This window comes from Erpetoichthys calabaricus, chromosome 7, assembly GCF_900747795.2.
Source record: "Erpetoichthys calabaricus chromosome 7, fErpCal1.3, whole genome shotgun sequence".
NCBI classification, from domain to species: Eukaryota; Metazoa; Chordata; class Cladistia; order Polypteriformes; family Polypteridae; genus Erpetoichthys; species Erpetoichthys calabaricus.
Genome location: NC_041400.2, coordinates 128,303,120 through 128,326,658, shown reverse-complemented (window position 1 = coordinate 128,326,658; position 23,539 = coordinate 128,303,120). Strand labels below are relative to the sequence as shown.

General features: G+C 35.5%; 1 protein-coding gene across 4 annotated transcripts in view; it reads left to right on the top strand.

The window, feature by feature from the left end:
- aopep (aminopeptidase O (putative)) overlaps window positions 1-23,539 on the top strand; it is a 255,885-nt gene that overhangs the window by 90,880 nt on the left and 141,466 nt on the right. For all 4 annotated transcript variants that reach the window (XR_007935394.1, XM_051929668.1, XM_051929667.1 and 1 more), the window contains exons 6-11: window positions 6,091-6,280; window positions 10,494-10,600; window positions 15,813-15,915; window positions 17,918-18,025; window positions 18,642-18,685; window positions 23,460-23,520. Coding sequence is in view for 3 of the 4 variants with exons in the window: in XM_051929668.1 (XP_051785628.1) it covers window positions 6,091-6,280; window positions 10,494-10,600; window positions 15,813-15,915; window positions 17,918-18,025; window positions 18,642-18,685; window positions 23,460-23,520 (613 nt within the window). In the remaining variant the exon portion in view is untranslated. The remainder of the gene's footprint in view (window positions 1-6,090; window positions 6,281-10,493; window positions 10,601-15,812; window positions 15,916-17,917; window positions 18,026-18,641; window positions 18,686-23,459; window positions 23,521-23,539) is intronic.

The following is a 23,539-nucleotide window of genomic DNA, read 5'->3' as shown; positions in this document are numbered from 1 at the left end:
TTTAATATTATTTATTGTATCAGTATGCTGCTGCTGAAGAATGTGAATTTCCCATTGGGATTAATAAAGTATCTATCTATCTATCTATCTATCTATCTATCTATCTATCTATCTATCTATCTATCTATCTATCTATCTATCTATCTATCTATCTATCTATCTATCTATCTATCTATCTATCTATCTATCTATCTATCTATCAAGTCAGTCTTATTATTTTTTAAATCTTCATAATATGCAGTTGGTACTTTCACTCCATCATCACAAACAGCTGCACAGTAATGTCATCAAGTGGTGGTGGCATAAAATGAAATGAATTAAGAAGAGGCCAAATTGGAACAGTGGGTTTTCAGTAGTTGTTTTTAAATTAATCAGTGATATTAGCCTGGCATATCTCTTATCGGTAAAGTATTCCAAAATTTTGGTGCATAACAGCAAAGGGCCACCTCACCACTTCTTGTATGCTTAGCTCTCAGTATAATAAACAAACCAGTATTAGACAATCTGAGGTTATGACTGGGAATACAAGGGGTCAGGCACTCCAGATTATGCAAGGGAGCAAAATTAGTCACAGCTTTATACAGTATACCATTAGCAGTATTTTAAAATCTATTCTAAAGGACACAGGTAACCATTGTAACAATGCTAAATCCAATGAGATGTGGTCAGATATTCTTGACTGATTAAGATTCTAGCTACTGCATTTTGGGCTCAATTGTTATTAATTTTGTTTTTTGTTTGCTGAAATTGCACAGCTGATGTACATATTTTTCCAAAAGAGCCTTGCAAGCAGGCCTTAACATGAGTAATCAAAAGTTCCCCTTGATAATCTGAAATTTCAAACCCACTGTTTTGCATCAACATCTCCATATCTTGCTATCATGAGTCCTGCTGTCACTCTCATGTCCACAAGTTTCTGCATATATGTATGGCCCTGAAAGCAACAGTTGGCAATTTTTTGTTTTATATACAGTATCTGTTCCTTGCCATCATGAGCTGATGAATTTGCACAAATCCTGTATTAAAATAGTACAACAGCCAGTATGCTGTTGCATTTTGTGGTGGTCTGTTAGGTTGCATCTTTGTAGTAGATTTGTTTTATTGATTTTACACATGCAAAGCATTTTCAGGATAGATATCTGCACACACCCATATCAGATTTGGATTGCTTACAAAATGAATTTGAATGGTCAAACAAAAATGTGGATACATGCCCACAGATCATAATTGAGTCAGCTTTAGCTGCAGTCTAAATGTAGCCTTAGTATCCTGTAGCAACATTTTGACACAAATGCATCTGGTTTGGACTTTTCAAGTAAACTTTATCATTGCTGCTTTTCTCTAGGATTGCTGTGGGATTGGTGGGTGATTGATCCAATTCTCCCCAATAGACAGTGCATTTGACAAAAAATAAACTTTCATATTTGATTCACTTTTTGTTTACATTCCAGTTACATTCCAGTGTTTGGCATGCTGTAGTCATTTAAATAATCATTACATATAAAGATGGAGATTAGTAGTGATGCTATGGAAAGTATGTTGCATAAGTTCCATCTATCCATTTGCTTAACCTACTTAGTCCAGTTTTGGATTACAGGATGCTGAAGACTACGTCATGTATAGTAAATTTTATTGCAGAAGATAATTAATGTATGGGTGTCACCCACCTGAGTATATCCTTCAACATTCCTCCGGCTACTAGGGGCAGTATTAAGATCATGTCTTGCCTTGGCTTAAGCCCTACCGAAAAAAACTACGAAAAACACCATGCAAATATACTTGAAATATAATCATCAAATATATCAGGAAAATTGAGTAAGGACTAGGTTTTGAAAATAAATATTACAAATACTGTAAATAAAATATCTGCTCATTTGTATGGCCCATTGTAGTAAGAAGTCTTGGTTACATATACAACCCATTAAAATACTTTAAAAAGATTTAGACGTTTCAGTAAAAAACATAAAATTATCAATGACAGACTTCTCAGTATTCATCATCATCAGCATTGATTATGAGTGAGTACATGTTAATGATTACAAATTTAGTGCAAAGTTAAAAGAAACTGAGGATGTGGAGGCAATTAGCCTTGTCTTTTCAGCAGTGACAATCCATCATCCAACACACCATAACAATGTAAGTAAACTAAAAGGCAAGTCTGCCACAAACGTACAAACTAGTGTGGAAAGCTCGAACCCGACACACACAGGCAGACACGGAACCTCTTAAGATACACACATTTATTTACACTACACCAGAACACAGTGCACCAATCACCATTAAATAGTCCTTTCGACTCCTTTCGTCTCTCACTACCGCCTCCAACTCCTCCCAGGCAAGCTCCGTCCTCTTCCACCCGACTCAGGCTCTAGGAATGGAGTGAGGCGGCCTCTTTTATACAGTTTCTCACAAAAGTGAGTACACCCCTCACATTTTTGTAAATATTGTATTATTTCTTTTCATGGGACACCACTGAATGTATGACACTTTGATACAATGTAAAGTAGTCACTGTACAGCTTGTATAACAGTGTAAATTTGCTGTCCCCTCAAAATAACTCAACACACAGCCATTAATGTCTAAACCACTGGCAACAAAAGTGAGTACACCCCTAAGTGAAAAATGTCCAAATTGTGCCCAAAGTGTCAATATTTTGTGTGGCCACCATTATTTTCCAGCACTGCCTTAACTCTCTTGGGCATGGAGTTCACTAGAGCTTCACAGTTTGCCACTGGAATCCTCTTCCACTCCTCCATGACAACATCACGAAGCTGGTGGATGTTAGAGACCTTGTGCTCCTCCACCTTCCGTTTGAGGATGCCCCACAAATGCTCAATAGGGTTTAGGTCTGGAGACATTCTTGGCCAGTCCAACACCTTTACCCTCAGTTTCTTTAGCAAGGCAGTGGTCATCGTGGAGGTGTGTTTGGGGTCGTTATCATGTTGGAATACTGCCCTGCGGCCCAGTTTCCGAAGGGTGGGGATCATGCTCTGCTTCAGTTTGTCACAGTACATGTTGGCATTCATGGCTCCCTCAATGAACTGTAGCTCCCCAGTGCCGGCAGCACTCATGCAGCCCCAAACCATGACACTCCCACCACCATGCTTGACTGTAGGCAAAACACACTTGTCTTTGTACTCCTCACCTGGTTGCCGCCACACACGCTTGACACCATCTGAACCAAATAAGTTTATCTTGGTCTCATCAGACCACAGGACATGGTTCCAGTAATCCATGTCCTTAGTGTGCTTGTCTTCAGCAAACTGTTTGCGGGCTTTCTTGTTTATCATCTTTAGAAGAGGCTTCCTTCTGGGACAACAGCCATGCAGACCAATTTGATGCAGTGTGCGACGTATGGTCTGAGCACTGACAGGCTGACCCCCCCACCCCTTCAACCTCTGCAGCAATACTGGCAGCACTCATACGTCTGTTTTCAAAAGAAAACCTCTAGATATGACGCTGAGCATGTACACTCAACTTCTTTGGTCGACCATGGCGAGGCCTGTTCTGAGTGGAACCTATCCTGTTAAACCGCTGTATGGTCTTGGCCAATCTTCTTATAGCCTAGGCCATCTTTATGTAGAGCAACAATTCTTTTTTTCAGATCCTCAGAGAGTTCTTTGCCATGAGGTGCCATGTTGAGCTTCCAATGACCAGTATGAGAGAGTGTGAGAGTGATAACACCAAATTTAACACACTTGCTCCCCATTCACACCTGAGACCTTGTAACACTAACGAGTCACATGACACCGGGGAGGGAAAATGGGTAATTGGGCTCAATTTGGACATTTTTCACTTAGGGGTGTACTCAAATTTGTTGTCAGCGGTTTAGACATTAATGGCTGTGTGTTGAGTTATTTTAAGGGGACAGCAAATTTACACTGTTATACAAGTTGTACACTGACTACTTTACATTGTATCAAAGTGTCATACATTCAGTGTTGTCCCATGAAAAGATATAATAAAATATTTACAAAAATGTGAGGGGTGTACTCACTTTTGTGAGATACTGTATCTTCCCCGGATGTGCTCCAGGTGCTCGATGACAAACTTCCGGCAGCACTCCCCAGTGTGGCGGAAGTGCTGCCCTTGCACCCGGAAGCACTCCAGGCGTACACCATCCCTGGTCCGGCAGCACTTCCTGGTGTGGCGGAAGAGCTGCCTTCCAGGGCTCCACAAGTATCCGGGTGCCCCCTGGTGGTGACCACGGGCCCCAACCAGGTTAAGCTTCCAAGCTCTGCTCCCGTGGCCCCCACGCAGACCAGGGCAGCTGCCCTCTGGTGGCCCAGGGAAGGTATTGCTCCTCTCCCTGATCCTCCAGGCATCCTGGCTGGGCAGGACCCCTGGCCATCTGCCACACTAGCAAAGAGTGAAAGACATCATAGATGTATTTATGTAAAATTCTAATACAAAATACTCTATGTTAGTGTCTGCAATTTAGTTTGTTAAGTAAACTAAAGTACAACATAACATTAAAACCAAGCCTCTCTGCTAAAACATTAAATTAAAAAGGTCTGGCCCCCTCATCACTTAATGATGCATTATACAAGGCATATTCAATGAAAATATTTTAGCTCCATCTCTGCCTGCTACCAATTGTAAAGCCATTGTGTGATAATGTTAATTATCGAGCAGTTATCTGAATCCATTCAGTATTGAATTATCAAACTTTCTCTTTCATGAACTATGACAACTATTAAAAAATATCTGGATGAGATTTTGGAAAAGTGTAGCTATTAGCTAGCCAAATAAGATTTCTGGACAATGGTCTTCTCTCAATTAAAAATTATGTATTTATGCACTAACCTGAGTTAGGAGGCCTGGAGGTGTATAATGCACCTCATTACATATATCCCTGTGCAAAAAGTATCAGGAAGCCGCACATAGCAGCAGAATATTATTATTATTATGTATTTCACTGGTTTTGTTATCTTAATCAATTCCTGAGGAAGTGTGCTGTTAGTTAGTACAATCTTCTGGCTTATTGATGAAGTGAAAGATACATCATTATTATTTTTTCATAATTTGAAGTCTTTGAGTTCTCCTCTTCTACCTTAGGAATAATATTTTGGTTCAGCATTATTTATTTTGACTAGGTTAATGCTCATTTTTGCATCGCTACTATAGAGAACTGATAATGGAATTGTAAAGGTTTTTACTACAAGCATATTGTGAAGGTAAGGTTACGTAAAATGAAAGTTAAAGGTAAAATTTTTAATAGCTGTTTGCCACTGAAATCACAACCTTGTTTGCCATATAGTGTAAAATATATTTAATATTAATTGCATTTTACCAATGCTTTTAAAAGCTATTTATACATTAAAGATGTCCTTAGGTGCTGATTTGTTGTACTTTTTATTTTCCTTTGTCTGCTCTAGTGCTTTTTGGGGGCATTTTTCATGGCAGTTTAAAGTTGTGTTCTTGCCAAATATGATGTCTTAAGAGTGTGATGGTAATTTAACTACATAAACTTCTGTACATGTTCACTGTTTATGATTTTAGACATATTTTTAGACAAAGTTTAAAATGAGACATTAACCATTTGTAGTCCTGGCAAGTCAATATGTGCTTTGTTTGGCTTATCAAGTTAAAAGTAGGATGCTAGACTCTAAAATGTTATATTTTACAACACACCAAAAACAAAACAAGTAATATTAATCGTTCATATTGCAGAAAAAAATAATTTATGCCTACTTTCATCTTTGTTTAATTATTAGGAAAGTATTTAAAAGCTTTTAAAAGACAAAGAAGACATGTGGAAATTTCTTCTGTTTCTGCAGACATGAAAATACTCTTAAAACTGTCACAATTGATAGATACGAATGCCAGTGGTAATTAAAAGATCAAAGATTGAAGACATACAGGTGATGTTTAAAAATAACTTTAATGGATCTGTAATTCATTCACTTCCATCTTTACCAAATAATGTCTGGTTGCTCATTATTTGTTATTTATGGATTTATGCTTGTCATTCTGTGTCATGCTTATATTAATAGGCTTGCTTTTTTTAGTGTAGCTTTATGTTAAATTATTATGTTCTGTTTTCTTTGCAAATATGTATTTAGATTTTTGTCTTTCTGATTTCTGCAGCCCTCACATCATCTTTTTGTCACAAAGTATACTTCCTGGAAAGAGTTACCTTTGTGGTGCACGACTTTGCCATGAGATTGCCCATGCCTGGTTTGGTCTAGCCATTGGTGCTCGGGACTGGACAGAGGAGTGGGTTAGTGAAGGCTTTGCCACATTCCTAGAAGATGTTATTTGGGCATGTGCTCAAAAGGTGATTTTAATCTTTTTTTTTTTCTAATTCTACTTTTTCTGGAAAATATTTCAAGTAGAGCAGTGGTGCAGTGGTTAACACTGCTGTATCATAGTTCCAGAGGTCTAGATTCAATTTTGATGTGCTTTGGCTCCATAGTTCTGCACTGTTTATATGTTTTCCCAATGACTATGTGGGCTTTTCTGCCAGCGCCCTGGTTTTTATCCACTTCCAAAAATAACTTCATTAACTTATTTGGTGACTCTGTTAAAGTGTGTACACAAGTGTGCCCTTCAATGGATTGGCATCCTTGTTCATAAATAGTTGCTGCCTTGCAGTATCTTCATGGCCCTTAATCAAATAATACCATAAAATAGCAAGGGCTTACTTGCTCACTGTACCCTTTGTTTGGCTTGTAATCAGAAAATCAGTTTTATTATCCAGCCAGGTAACAGTATTGCACTTCCTTACAATACGTTGTCCAGCAGTAGGATAGGTTTTTGACTTGGTCCAGTTTTTTTTTAAATTGGTAGCACATCAAATCTAATATATTGGATCTCTCCAACAGTGAGAGTTTTCCCAAGCAAACTTGATAATTCTGGATATTGTCTTAGAATAATCCATATGGTGGAAGGTTTAAATTCCCATTGATTGTGCATTTGGAAGGTGACTTGGGCTAAAGATGGCAGCATGGCAAGTGAACAAAACATCCCACCACTTAGTCAGAACGACATAGACTATAGTACACTAGCTCAGTGTGTTGTTAGTTTATTGTTTATTTCTCCCTAAAACCCATCACTATGTTTTTGATGAGAAAATGGAAACACTTTTAGATATATTTTGGAACAATTTGGCCTTTGTCTGGGTTAGAGTGGCACTCAGGTTTGTCCCCATTGTATGGTATTTTTACTCACAATATATAAGTGAAGTCATTCTTAATTTCTGTCCTGAAGTTGCCTGTCATCAGGATTTTTTAAATTAGTTTCACAGACACTTGACTTCATTGTTTAATATTGTAGCTTGCTGTTTATTTGTTTCCTCTATTGTGTATCCTGAAATGTGTTACAGTGTAACATTTACATTTATTAGAAATGTAGAAAAGTTTGTATTTTTCTCATGGCATTAAATACATAAAATTTTTCTGTGAGCTCATATTTTTTTGAGTTCATTATTTTTAGGGATGTTTGCTTTTTTAACAGTATAGAAATACTTACATGAACAAAGTGGGGAGCTGATGCAAGTGCACATGACCACTACATTCAACTAAAAACTTTACATACTGTATCCAGTTCGTCAATTTTACTTTGACACAAAAAGGGGTGAAACTAGTAAACGATGGTTTGCTTATTTAGGCTAGGATTACATTTAAAAGGTTATTGTTGGCTGGAATGAAAACTTGCAGCCAAACAGTTAATCAATGCAAAGTGCGAACTTGATAGTCATCATCAGACTACAGCATTGCCTACCTCAACATCACTGATCTGTTGATGACAGTCAGTATAAGATAAGATGTATGTCTGTCCATGGTGTTACGTGAAACAGAGAGAGCAAAATGGCTTAAGTTGCTACATGATTTTAAAATCACTTTACTGCCTTGTCCATAGCTGTTTTTCAGTTGTATTCTTTTTGCTGCCTGCTGAGTTGTATCATTTTTTAAATTAATGTCTTGGATTGTTGTCCACTAGCTGTTTTTTTGTTTTTCAGCCTTGTTGTTTTATCCTTGATACTGGGCATACAATTATTTTGAGCCTGGTCTGTTAAGAAAAATGCCAGTAAAGCCTTACAAATTTTAGTTTTCAACATGATACACGTGAACAGTAATGAACTTGTTAAAACATTAAAATTGATTTTCTGTGTTGGTCAAACAAAATGTTCTGTTGTTCTTAATGCAATCACTCTTTTGTACCTGACTTGATGTTTTCATTATTGACATAGAGCTTCTGCGGTTAGTAGGCCTTCAGTTTGGGGAACATGTGGGGCCAGATCTAGGGAAGAGTGCAGATCTCTTCAAATCCATATTTTCTTGAAATTGTTTTTGCAGCTCATGCAGTGTGATCAACGCCATACTTGTGAACATAAAGAGGATGATTGATAGCATTTCTTGCCACTTTTCCCTGATTGACTGATGCAAACTCCAAAGCAAATCAGCATAATATCGATTGGTTTTGTTCTTTTCAGTCATGAAGGGACTACATCCTCAATGTCATAAAAAAACTACACATAATCTTGTCAGCAGTGGCTTGGACTTTGAACTTCTTTTAGTATACAGAGAATCACCATGATTCAAATATTTTTTCATTCTTTGCAATCAGGGTCTTAGTGATATATTCAAATTTCATACTCTATTAGGAAATGTTTCTTTCATTTCTACCAGCCTGGATTAGGCTGAAATTCTCCTATATAATGGATGCAGAGATGTTTCATTTTGGGAGTTAGTATTCTGGGCACCCAATGTGCATAAGCCTTACTCATGTTTAACTGAAGAATGAATTGAAATAACTGATAACTAATCCCTCTAATGTATTCTATCTCACACCCTGTCACTCTGATTGTCCATTATGATTTGTTTCAAGATCCAAACATTTTCTCCTGTCACTGTCATTGAGGTACAGTATAAAGTATCTATCTATCTATCTATCTATCTATCTATAGTCAAATCTTTGGTTATCATTGAAAAATACAACCCTAACTCAATTCTATTTGTTTGTTTCATGACTGTGACATATTAAGTGGACCAGTCCTGGTACATGTTGACCGAGTGAGAGTGAATGTGTAGCATTAGAAATGTAATGTTGGCACAGTACTTGACATTGTGGTTTCGACATCCACTGTAAATGAAAAATGCCAGAAATTTTGCATTCACATATTTTATTACACAGGAAGTAATCTCAGGCCACTTTGGAAATGAACACCATACAATATGCCTTTCAGGTACATGCAGAAATCATTTTACTCATATATATACAGGTTAACTCTTTCTTATATATAGCTGGGTTCATGTTGTATGAAGGCCTGATGTGACAGCTGTACATTTTCTGAAAAGGGTCCATATAATCCCTGTGTGAGTTAATCTGATACCAGACCTTTCCTGTCTCTTAAAGAATCAAGTTTCATTTTAGCTAAAGGTCTACTGATATGTTACCAATAAAATTCCATTTTAGCCATTTTGTGTTAAATACCTTTTAATAATTACTAATCACCTTTTTTCTTGATGGTTGTTGCTGATTTTGTCACCTTTTATCACAATATTCATCTGGATTGCTTCAAAAACAATGTTGGATTAAGTAGAAGTCTTTTGCAGCCTTTTTGTGTTTGCAGTTTTTGCTCTAAAATGATGAAAACAGCTCTTTTTAGTGTCTGCTTTGTGTAGCTAATAGAGGTTGTTTCCTTCTCATACACTTGAATTTGATATGGAATACGTTCATTATTTTCATGCTGGTAATAACTGAACGTTATGTCATAGTGTACTTTAGCTATAACTAAATTCAGGGTATTTATTATATGAAAAAAAACTAGTGGACAGTATGACTGAATCATGGCATCATGATATGATACAATTATTCACATACAGAATCCTGCCTAAGGAAAGGGCCTTAAATTATCTGCTATGCATTTCATTTCAGAATGCCTGCATTGAATCCTCACTAGTTTTCAAAAGATTTTGAATATTAAAGTAACATTTTGATTCTACATTTCCTCAGCTATACTAATATGGACTTTTTCTGAATCATTTTGTGATTCTGATGAACACCAACAACCCTGTAGTTTCAAAATCACTATTAATCATTATTATACTATTTAACAGATAGTAATTTATTTCAATTCCCAGAAATTAGATTACTGTTTTCTATAAAGAATGTGAACATTTTTGCTAATTTCTTAGCTCTCAAGCTTTGTGTTATTATATCAAGTGATTTGTTTGCCGTCGCATTAGAGCTGATACATTAAAAAAAATCAATATTTAAATGTAATCATGTTTATTTTGAGTACATTCAACAACCTCTAAAAATAAGTATATGTTGATGATAATAATTAAGCATGTACATATGCCCTGTTTCTCAGCTCTGAATAAGATAATTACATATTATAATGAGCTGATATATTAAATGTGGAAATATGACGGTGAAAGGCTTTGTCAATGTTTTCTTTTTTACTGTCACCTTACAATTATAATGAGAATAAGATATGTACTTATATTTTTTAATCACTGCCATGTTTTTATTTTCAAATTCAGCTTCCACAGGAGGAAGCTCTGAAGCAGCAGGAACTCAAGGCATTTCTTCGTTTCAGACGTCTCAGGGATGAATTACAGATTTCAGAAGAACAGCTTCAGATTCTCAGGTGGCCTGATTGTTTTATTGCTTAGTAATAAATAATTCTTTGCATTTATATAGTGCTTTTTCTCACTACTCAAAGCACTTAGCAATTGTAGGTTAAGGGCCTTGCTTAAGGGCCCGACAGAGCAGAGTCTCTTTTTGGCATTTTACGGGATTCGAACCGGCAACCTTCCGATTGCCAGTGTAGATCCCTAGCCTCAGAGCCACCACTCCGCCTAGCCATGTTACCTTGATTTTTAGAGTATAAGCCTCTGTTCTGAAACAGAGTATTATTGTCCTAAGAAGGATTGATGAAAATTTGGAACAGATAATAGTAACAGCAATATCAAGTTTTCGTCCTTAATAAAACTAGATACCATAATTTTGGCATTGCTGAAATAACTGTTAAAAAAATTAACATGACACTTCTTTTAGTTTTTCATTGTCAGATATATATTATGTAAGTTATATTTCAAAACCTGTTTTTGTTTTAAGCATGACTGACAGAAATCAGTGCATCACAATAAATAGTGAGTGTATGAAAAATAACATGAATCTGTAGTCAACACAGTGGCACAAATAGCCAAAATTATCTGAGTACATTTGAAAATGTGATAATGCAGTTGAGAACATTATCAAATTAAGCTAGAAAGCTGCAGAATTTCATAGCAAACTCCATATATTGTTAGTTCACTCAGAGAATAAACAAATTATTTTTAACTCCTAATCTGAATAAACCGCTTTTTATTGTTTATTCCCATTTATTTGTGCTCTTTACAGATCAAATTTTATTTCGGGTATTGTATCATTTTAAACTTTCAACTTGAATATGTATAGGTACATACATGAATATGTACAGTATGATAGGTTTTTCAGGAGAAAAAAATGCTTTGTCTAGCCAGTTTTCCAGTTTTTATTGTTGCCTCAATAACATACTGTAATTATTAATATATTTAGTGATAAACCTTGGGCAATTGCAAAATTAAAGTGGACTTAGATTTCAAATTAATATAACAAGTGCTCCAGTTTTTAATGTATTCATATATTGCATTAAATGTGAAGCTTTCAAAGAGTTCAGAATTCCTATAAAATAATAAAGCAACTTTTCAGCATCAGCCACAATATCTAAAATGTTCTGTTCTCTTGAAACCCCAGAAACTCCTTATTGATGATTTATGCTTCCTTATAGAGATGATGAACACATGGGAGATTTTTGCAAAGTAACATATTACGAATGAAAAACAGTATGGGATAATACTATATTATTATTTGATAGTAGCCCTTTTGTTCTGTGATAAGAACAATTAATTTTCTTATGAAATCTGATAACTGATCATGAATAAATATTTCATATATTCATTATTTTTCTTTGCTAATTATAGCAGATATCTAATGTTTCCCAGATACAGATCTAAACTGTCAGTTGGGCAGCAGATTCTGCATAATCAACATTAGCAAGGAGTATTAGTTTTCATTTTTCAGACAGACATACAGCAATGACTAATATTTATCTTTAAATCAATTTAAATATAATTTAATTTTAGTTGCAATGTAATTATCAGAGTGGTCTTTAAATTTTGTAGCATAGTGTTAGCATACTATACACACTGTATGTGATATCCCATAGTTATTCTCATACTGTAAGTGCCAGTAATTTTACATGAATAATAGAAAATGGTTAAAGTGTATATAGAAAAAAGTTTTAATATAGAAAATAATGCTTCTTATTGTTCACAACATGACATTCTCAGACCCACCTAATCCCAATCAGGTTTTCAGAGGTCTAAAACTTAAGCTATCAGCCCTGGGCACAAAGCGGGGACCAACCCTAGACAGGGCCCAGTCAGTTGCAGAGCCCATTCTTAGACATACTTCACACTCACACTGGACCTGTTTAGAATTTTCAAATAACCAAGCATGCATGTTACTGTGAATGTCAGAAAATTATTGGTGTACTTGGAAAAACCCACAAAGACACAAGGAGAGTATAAAAGCTCTACACAGATAACAACTGTGCATGGGTTTTGAACCCCGGTAGGTTTAACCACCCCTCTGCCATTTCTTACAGTTTGTATACATAATATGCCACAGGAAAGAAGAAGAAGAAGATTCATGTAAAAAAAAAAAGAAGACTCATGTAATATGTGCAGTTTTTCAATCATTTGACAATTTTTGCATTCCTTTAATCTTTCTAACATAACGGACTGAGAAAATAATAATGTTTTAGTGACCTTTAATAGCTAGCTTTTATTGAAAGATGACGGGTCAAAATACATTGTATTAAACAGATACTTAAAAATAAAAGTAAAATGAGAAGAAAGTTGACTTAAAATTATGAACAACCTCAAAATCCAGTGTTTCTACATACAAAAATTATACCAATTGATGTCTGATTTGCCATAGTCCTGCTAAAGACTGGTCTATCCTTTCATCCAGTATTATTTTGTACTTTCTTCAAAGTCTCCAAATCCTCCTTAGCATGATGCAATGTTTGAGTGACCAGCAGCATTGGAAGTGTTGGTATGCCTTCCTAATTTCCAAAAATAAAAAAATATGCTTTAAATTGTAATAGTTATTTTTGTTTGTTATTGCAACTAATGGCGTTGTGAAGATACAATAGGTTTGAAAGGCAGCTTTAAGATGAAAATGAGCTGTCAACAAAAAAAATTTTGGTTAATTAAAAGGACAAACTAACGATGCAATTACAATTTTGAATACATGCTTTATTTTTAATATTGCAAGATCTATGACTCCCATGCCTTTAATTGTTTTTAAAAACTGAATGGTAGGGGCAATATTAGGAGCTATTAAGTTATTTAATGCAATTTCCTGTTAATTAAGTTCTGTAAAAAATGTACTAATATTGCTGCCAGTTCTAGTTAATCTAAAATGTAAATGGTTTTCATTATATTTAGTATTTAAAGGTTTATTTTCCTGTTTCAAGGTTGTTATCAAAACTTTATGATTCATGTGTGCATTTACTATATGGTATGTTGAAACACAGCCAGAAAATAGTAAAAACTTTATTGCCTTACCAAGTCAGTTTTGTGGATTTATTTTTTTTGCTGACTCTCATACAATTAAAGCAGCAATGCAAATATACAACATAAGTACAACAATAATCATCAAGTCACAAACAAGCAGTTTAACACATGATTACATATTTTTGTAAGGTACTGTTAAGATCAAGATGTTAAATGTTTATGTACAGTACCTCAAAACTTGGGGATCTGTACTTTCATGTTTTAGTTTGCAAAAGTAGAATCCACAGTGGGGAGGTATGAATCAATGATTTTAAAAGCAGTCCACGGCCATTTTGCCAGCTGCTTCCCATCCTCCACAAGGAGACTGCCATGGCAAACAGTGACAGAGAAGGTCAAATAGTTCGGTAATTACCTTATAGAAAATGGTCTTTGCTTCCTGTGGCATTCTAATTTTTTTTTTACTTTTCCAGAAAGAACATCCTGTAAGCTTTCTTAAATTTAACAGATGTGTTGACCTCCCATATCACGATGCTAACAGTAGAAACTTGAAATTGTCTACTGTATACCATATGAACATGACGGTGCCAGTGATCTTTTGATTCACTTAAAATGTATCACTAATTCCTTTCAACAGTATGTGACACAGTTTTAATTATGTTCACCTCCAATCCAATACCTGTTTGGTTTGCCATATCTAAGTACAGGATTCAAATAGAAATTAGTTGTTGTAATTTAAAAAATAGGCCTAGTTTAGGAGATGGCTATTTCAGATAATGGCATTATGATCAGACTTGAGAGAAAGCAATTTGCAGGCTCATATTTAATACACACATCTTTGCAAAACCTATTTGGCTGTTAATGTTAAATTGTGTAACAATAAAGTTTGATTGCAAGTGGTATCTGATGATTAAAAAAATTCAGCATTAACTGTGAGCAGCAATTCTATATCATTAAATTGCTGAGGAATTTTTTTCCACAAATCTTGACTACTGTCCTATATAAATGGGGCCCATATAGTTCTGGCTAACAATCAACAGCAAAAGCCTCCTTGTTTCTGACTGTATTTCTGAGGTGTCTCCATGGATTGATGTCTTTCTGTAGCATAATGTACTTTTGCAACATTAAAGCTTATAAAGACTACTTACTTTTAACTCACTGCCTTGTATATTATCTATTATAAAAATTCCTGGTGTGGGATACAGGCCGGACACAGACAGGCAGACATCGTTTTGTCACCCAACACACGTTTATTTACAGATATGTACAGCAGTGAATCACACAACCCAGTGCCGCAGCACCAATCACACTCAGTCCAGGCCCTCTGCACAATGCCTTTCTCCTCTTCAGACCACCTCCACTCCTCTCCTCCGAGCTCCGTCCTCTTCCACCCGACTCCAGCCATCAAATGGAGGGAGGCGGCCCCTTTTATAATCACCCGGATGTGCTCCAGGTGCTTCCCAGCAATCTTCCACCGGCACTCCCCAGTGTGGCGGAAGTGCCGGCTGAGCACCCGGAAGCACTCCGGGTGTCCCCGCTTCTCTTCCCCCCAGCACTTCCGGGTGTGGCGGAAGTGCTGAGGTCCAGGGCTCCAAAGCCATTGGGACGCCCCCTGGTGGTGACCATGGGCCCCTACAGGGTTGAGCTTCAAAGCTCTGTACCCGTGGTCCCTATAAATACCAGGGCAGTTGCCCCCACGTGGTCTGGGAAAGGCGCAAGCCCTCTTCCGGTCCTCCGGGGCGTCCTGGCCGGGTCGCCACCCCAGCCACCCGCGACACTGCCCCACCGCCAGCAAAGACCTGTCGGTCGGAGTGACTCATTCTGCGAGGGCAGCTCATCCCCGAAGTTGGTCCTACTGCTCGTCCAGGGTCCGGTCCTGCAACAGATACAGAAACAGGGGTGAAGACACTGCCTGGACACCACCACCTGGTGTCCTGTCGTGCTTTGCACTGGCAGCGCTCCCCCCTCCTACCGGCATCCCGGGACTTGCCTTTTCGGCAACCCCCTTCCGAGGTTTTCGTACCCCTTTGGTTGGAGCCACCTGCACCTCCATAGCCTCCGCCAGCTATGACACTGGTAATACCATAATCATTGTAACAGAACTAATCTATCAGCAATAAGTTACACATAATTTATTCATAATCAAAACTTGGGTTACACTTAGATGTACAATAAATAAGTGTTAAGGATCTCACACATTCAGATATTATGCAGTAAGGATAAATGCAATCAAATATAATTTGTGTTTATTCTTAGACCTAAGGGAGAGCACACAGGAGAAGTAAGTGAATCAGGATCATCTCAAGTAAAACATGGCCTTAATCCAGACAAAATCTTCATGCAGGTGCACTACCTAAAGGTAATTTTACTTACTTCAGTTAAAAGAAGTAATTCATTTAATTTGATTTTGTGTTATTAAAAAAGACATGCATAATATGACTATTGTTTCTATTAGTTTTCATCTCATTCATAAGTAAATATTTTCACATTACCATCTGTCTTCTTGACATATCAGAGCTTTGACTTTTAACTCATTTGATTTGAATTGCATATTTAACATTATACACTCTGTATGTATCACATCATGTTTCCCATATATCATCTTCTAATCTTTGGTACTGTATATGTGACCATCAAAGTTTGGCTTGAAATGAATCTGCGTGTATTTTGATATGGTCTGGTTTTGAAACATTGTAGTTCATCAATTGTGCATCCCATTTTCTGAATTTATTTGGGAACATCAATGTGTAAATGCATTTCATGTTACTATGACTGTATTTAAAAGATGATGCAATGCATTTTCTGAATGATCATACACAGAATATTTTAAACAAAGTGAAACGAGTTCTAATGAATTAATCTTTTCAAGTTTTAAGTTCTTTGTGTCACATAAAATACTGATATTTCATTGTTTCATTTCATATTTCATTATTTCATTGTACTTTGAGAACACCTTGTTCAGAATGATTAGTTTTTTGACCCTTATCAGTAGTTTGTTAGATTTGCTTTAGATAAAACACTATTATTGTTATATTTGTTATAGTCTTATAAGAATTTAGGCTATGGATGAACTTCATGATATAAACTGAACCATATACTGTATTGTATATCATAAGACATCCGTGAATATCTCAAAGTGTCTTATATGTAAAATTTCCCCATGGTACTTTATCAAGGCTCAGGAAAAGGGGATCTGTTACACGATGAACATTTATTGCCCAAAGACCGAACAATCTCTTATTCAAATAGTATTCCTATTTGACATGAAATTTTCACAGAGGGTGATGAGCTTATAATGCAAACTCAATTACAATTCTAAAAATGGCTGGATCATTTTAAAAGGATGATGTACAATTTCAGTCCTGAAAGGTTGTTTTTGTACTTTTTTTGGAAAAGAACACATGTTGCTTGCATTCTAATGGTAAATAATTTGGTAAATAAAGCAACAATCTCACAGTTAACATTATTTCCATTTCTATGCAGTATTAGACCTATGCTATTTGTTTTATTCCTTATCTTCTGTGTAATTTATGAAGGTTGAATCTTTTTGAATTTATTACTGTATCAACTGTTTATAGTGTGTCCATCCTTCTCAATCATCACATTTGGAAGAGTAACTTGACCTTTTATCATTTCATCTGTTGTTAAAGTTAAACTTATCATAGGCAGTGTATTGCATGGTGAATAGCGCATTCAAGCAAGAATATTTTTTTAAAACTTACTTTGTCTCTAAATCCCTTCCAAATGATCCGTTTACTATTATCAGTTTGATATTTGTGAACACTGCAATGAATTAACTGATTTTCATTTCCCTATGTGTTCTGACTTCACACTAATTTCTGTTGCAGTTACCAAATATAACAGAATAAATAAAATGTGAATAATTATGATTAGTCTGTACTAAATTGTTAATAATTGCATCTTGAATGGTGACACAATATAATATGTTTAGTGATAATTTCTAATCAAATCCAGTTAACATTAAGACTCTGCACTACCTTTGTTTCATTAAGAAAACAAATTATCCATAATACATTTGCTCAGATTTCTAGATTTTATTTATATTAGTTTGTTTTAACAAAATGTAATTTACTTTTGTGTTCTGTTTTTTCATTTGTAAGTGGTTGTCTATGCATTAGAATCTGCTGCTCTGGTTGGTTTTAAGTTGAAATTACTCTAATTAAGTGGTCCATGTGACAAACATCAGATTTGACATGTTGGTGTTCCTGAAGCTGAAGTCTATCCTGGCAGCCTCAGCTTTAACATTATGAATACTATTACTATTTAAGTGCAAAATTATACTGTAGAATGTGTTTACTGTTGAAAAATTCATTACAGTGCCTATTATTTTCTGTTTTTAGGGTTTCTTTCTTCTACGTTTTTTAGCCAGCAAAATTAAAGAAGAATTATATCTCCAGTTTTTTCGATATTTTGTGGAAAAATTTCATGGTCAGCTTATTCTGTCTCAGGTGGGCTGTTCTGTGTTTACTTTTTAATATGGGAAATTTAGTGGTGTAAGTTTTTACATTAACATTCTACAATGGTTGTTATTCATATTATTCTTAGTCTTATAATATGAATAAAGAGGAGACAACTCAGCTTCCCTCCAGTGTACCGTGTTCTTCCACCTTTCATTGCTTAACTCACTCTTACTCTTAGAAGAGAGTTAGGAGCACACCTGACATCTGCTGGTTCACCCATCTCTATCATTGTACATGGACATTACATTTTGACACACACAGCACTATTCTAGGAGGTTTTAGTGCCACCCTAGCCCAAAGATTGCTATTTTCTTCTTGCTACCGTAATCTGTATGGAATATTCTTAAGTATTTGTCCAATCAAGCCCTTGGCACTCATTTCTCCCTTTTGATTTCTTTTTCCACAGCAGAAGTTTGTAAGAAATAATTGATGCCCCATTTCAAGTTTTAAATTGATATTGCACAATACAGGAAAAAAATAACCTAGAGAGCCCATACACATTAATTACATTGTTCATTGTAACCTATCAATCTCAGAGATTTGATTAGTAAAAATTGAGTTTTGTATTGATATACACTAATGCCATTCCTTTTTCTACATTTAGGATTTTCTGAAAATGCTTCTCCGACATTTTCCAGAAATTGAAAGGTAGGTACAGTTAAAATGTAAGTGAACTGTATTCATATTTGTTTTGTAAGGGGCCTTGTGGTCATGCTTTCTGTGAAAGGCAAAATAATAGAAATTAATAAAACGGTAAACAGGGCAGAAACTTCACCGCTCATTTACCCTTATATACTACTTTAAAGAAGGGTAGTCTTTAAGAAGAGAAAATTGATCTTCTTACTGTATCTGTATACTGCACTGAGGCTAATTCATACAAGCAGCACACAATTTGCATTTTGAATGGCTGTGTGACAACAGACACATCAGAAATCCATCAAGGTTTGAGCCAACTAATAACAATGGCCTTCACCAAAATCCTCCTGTACAAATATTTGGTGTACTCGATAGGTTTAGTTGTGCTGAATCCTTTTCTGAAATTGGAATTTTTCTGCTACAAACCCTTTCCATGAGATAATCAGATTCAATGAAAAATGCCATTTTCAAAAAAACTATGTTTGATTTTTCATGCTCAGAATATAAGTTGGTTTTATATTTTCAGTAGACAAATTGCAGGCATCCTCATTACTAACATTAATTAAGGTGGAAACAACCCAAAATCAAGTATTTGCTACAAGCCTTTTTGCCCTCAATCGGTATTTTTTTCTCTGTTCTTATAACTTTAAAATGAATGAGAATTTATATATAGAAGGTTTAAATGACACATTTTTTTGTTGTCCAGAAGAGAGAAAGATTTTTTTTTTTTTTTTTTACAGAAAGATCAGCCCAACTTTGCACGTATCTATCCATTGTCTTGAACAGGTAGCTGTTAAGCAGATAATAAATGAATACACATGCTTCCTTTATTGGCAAAAAAATACATGTGTCACAATTCTCCTGGGAGTAAAAAGGTAGAAAATAACAGAACTAGTTAAGGAGCTTCTCTCCTCCTACCTAGGACTTATGTGCAACATATCTGTAAAAATTTATTCCATATGCTTTTACCTTCTATTCTTTCTTTGAAAACCTGAGATCCGACTCTGGTGAACATGGGGAGAAGTTCCACCAGGACTTCACTCAGGTGTAAAGACATTAGAGTAAAATGTGGAGTGAATCTGTGTTAGCAGACATCTGTTGGTCATTTCACCATGAAACACTCTCAGAGGGACCGTAAGAGGACAAAATCTTGCAAGTGACTACTTTCTGTTAAATTTAAACCAATTATATATGTATTTTATAACATATTCAAGTCTGAATGTATAATTTTCATAATATATTACACTTTTTCTCTTAAATAATGTTTTTTAATTTGAAACTTTCATCTCTCAAAAGCTACATGGGATAGAGCATTTCTCTTGCCAAGGTTTTACAGACCAGTGTAATAAACGTAAAAATGCTGAACTACAGTCCAAAAAGCCTTAAAAACATTTCAGATATGTTAGTGTTTGGGCAGTTTTCATCTCCTGCATATATATCATTTTGCCACATACAGATTTAGAGCCAAATATACAGACAGAAAAAAATCTAAATCCAACCCTGCTTAATTGCTCTTCTGACACTCATCTCTCTGCATCTGACTCATATAAAGATATCTTTCCCTTTTTATAGTATTGTGATCCAAGAAGATTTTTAAAAATCCCATTAATCTACACTCATTCCAAACAACGTATGTCTGGCAGGGAACTTCGGTTTGCTCCCTGAAGCAGTTTTTTTACATTTGCAGTTTAAGCTGGCTGTGAATGTGAGATGGCTGTTCAAACTTTTCAAACAAGATAGGAGAGTACCCAGTATAGAAAACTGCTAAAATTCCCAAGACTGTTCCCCAACTGCTTCGTGCACAACTCAAATAGTAACAAAGACCTATTATCTACTGCACGTTTTCTTCCCAATTTTGTTTAGTCTTGAAAATGCAAGTCCTGGGCAACCTGGATTAGTTAAAAGAAAGAGTCAACTACAAACATAAAAGTTGTCTTATGTTACAAATGAGACAAGATTATAAATTTCAAATGAGACAAGAGTCCACATTATTTAATTGAGTTCATAAGAATTACTTCAACTTGTCTTGATGTTTAGTTATGCAAGAAGTTGAGCTTTTTGGAGTTCCCCCAATTTTGGCCCTCTAGACCCAAACAACCCTGATTTTTAGGGAATTTTCTGACTATATTTTATGTAGAAAATTACATCCTTAACCAATAGATGTCTTCACCAAACAACTAATCTGAGAGGATATAAGGGGACAAAATTACTCGATTTTACAAAACTATGAAAAAATGAAGGTGATTAATGCAGACATGTTTAATGTAGTAACACAAGCATGTAATACGCTGCTTCGAGGGTGTCGTTAACACATATGAGAAATATTTTTGATATTTTTTTATTGCCAGTGGTCCTAGTCTTCTAAGAGCTAATCCCAGAAGGTTAAAAATGATAAATGACAAACATAAGCATGTTGGGTATCATTTTGGGCTATTTCAAAGCCAGTGATTACAAATATGATGTTATTTTTGATCCTTTACTAGGGATCTAAGCCACTATAAACCACTGTCAGAGGGTGAGAAATGATAGATTGCTGTTACAGCCAAGAATATTTTGACTTCAAACATTTAAACTGAAGCACACATTTTAGTATTTCAAATATCTGGCACAGCTGTTCTTGTTTATTATGTACTTCTACCTCATAATGTAAATCGTTAACATTTTTTACTCTGATTTTGATTTTGATTTAAATTTTGTGTGCTTTCTTAATATATTATTATTTTGACTATGTGATCTAATTCCATTGATTTTGCTGTGCTAGTGATGTCTCCGTGGTTGAGGACAGAAAGAACATTTAGAAGAAAAACATGCATTAGTAAAATACTAGCCAACTCGCGGCATGGCATACGCCGCATAATTATGTATTGATGAGTGAACACTTCCTGAACGACACTGTTGTCCAAATGGGGTGGGTTTGAGGATACCATTGTGAGTGAATGAAAAGATGGACCTCTGGAGAGAGCAACATACAATTGTCCGTGACTGAAAGCGGGATCGTCTGTGACGATGGAGGCCACGCTGGTGAAAGTTACTTCGTCGTTAGGGATAAGTTTCAGCACTTGTTCATTAAGGTGTAGCGACGCTTAATATAGCTTGCGTACTGAGTTGTTCCGGAATCACAGTTGAGAAACACTTTTTTAATGGCTTTTAAGCACAGGGAAAAAAATTAACATGTGAAACATCCGTAATGTAATAAGCCACCAAGAAAAGTAACATTGCAATAATGCACGCTACGACCCGATTGCTGTAAACAGAAGTGAAAACAAAATCGCCGCATAATTATTTATAGGCTCACCCGCCTTTTAAGTCGACCACTTCTTAAGGCAATTCAATATGTAGATCAATTTGATATTTTATACAGTGAAAAATAAAATTCATGTACCACATGAATTTGGTTACATTGAATCTGAGCCGCATTACTTTAATACTCGTAGTTTCTGTTATTTTTGCGACGAAATTTAAACTTTTGTTCTATATAATTTCAAAAACTTCCTTGAATACTATATTCGGTGTGAAAACTCTATTAGTGCCTTTTTTCAGTTTTCCCTGTTGTGGAGTGTCCACTACATGGACAACTACGTCCTCAGAGCGCTTTGCTCTTGAAAATGTCGTGGCACAAAAGTCAATGAATGACTGCTAATAAAGTGACCAAGTTAGAAAAAGTAAGGCAGGACAAAATTTCTTTGTATACAAATCCAAAAATAGCCTACCTAATCTCCAAGAACGCGCACAAAGGCAAGGGAACGATGGGAGCATCGTGTCGCTTCATACCGCAAGCCGCAACTAGTAAGTCTGTGATAAGCAGAACACCGCTACGCTTTGCATTCACGGGACGGAAGGACAATCCCAACCGCTTTTATATAGTGTCTTGATTTTAATAATTTTGTTTTTATTATAATTTGCTAAGTCAGATTCTTTCAGATCATTCTAGGGTTTTCAGGTTTTATGTTTTGGCATATCCTATAAACAATTCCAACTGTTAAAGAAAAAATGTATATATTAATCTCTTGTCAACCTCAACAAAAACTATTCTACATTCAGATGTGTAACATGGCAATGGGTGCATTTTGCACTTTGAAGAGAAGTAGGATGATGTTCTGTCTGCAGTGTCACATCAATGCAGCTCTCCTGGTTACAGAAATTTTGTGAAAGCCAAAGGCATTTATTTATCAATTGAAGGTTGTGGTTTAGTGTTGTTATTTGTGTTATATCTAGAAAGCTCTCGCCTGACTCAAATGATTTGTCTTTTTTTCCAAAATAGTTTATCTCCGCTGTGAATGTTTTTCAGAAAAAAATATTTTTTTTATTATTTAGATGCATTATGTGGAAGTCGTTGTCTATCCATATTTTGTCTTTTGAAACAACTAACATTTTAATTTAGTTATCTGTAACATTAAGTTTACATTAAATGTCACTGAGTCAATCCAAGACATGTGGCTAAACTCAGACTGAATTAAGCAGCTATGTCTTCTATAGATAACTGCTTCTACCCTCATGACTGTAATTCAAGCCACAGTCAGGTCTATTTAGCAAGCTCTGATACACAGACACTAATTATAATTAAATGAATAATGCACTATGTTTGTATGACAAATACAAACAGTAAAAATAGTTTTATTATAAAAAATATGTAAGAAAAAGTGTGCAGAGACTGTAGGTGGAAAAAGATCACTTGATGAGGTTTTCAGGTATTGGTAATTTACAATAAAATAAAGATTCATCAACAAATATGTAGTTGTATTTAAACTTTAAACACTTGCTTAAAATGTCTGTATTTCTCTTCTAGACAAGGTCTTTCACTCAAATCTATTAATGAAGTATGGCTTGACAGTACAGGAATTCCTAAGGTAAAAAATGAATTACATG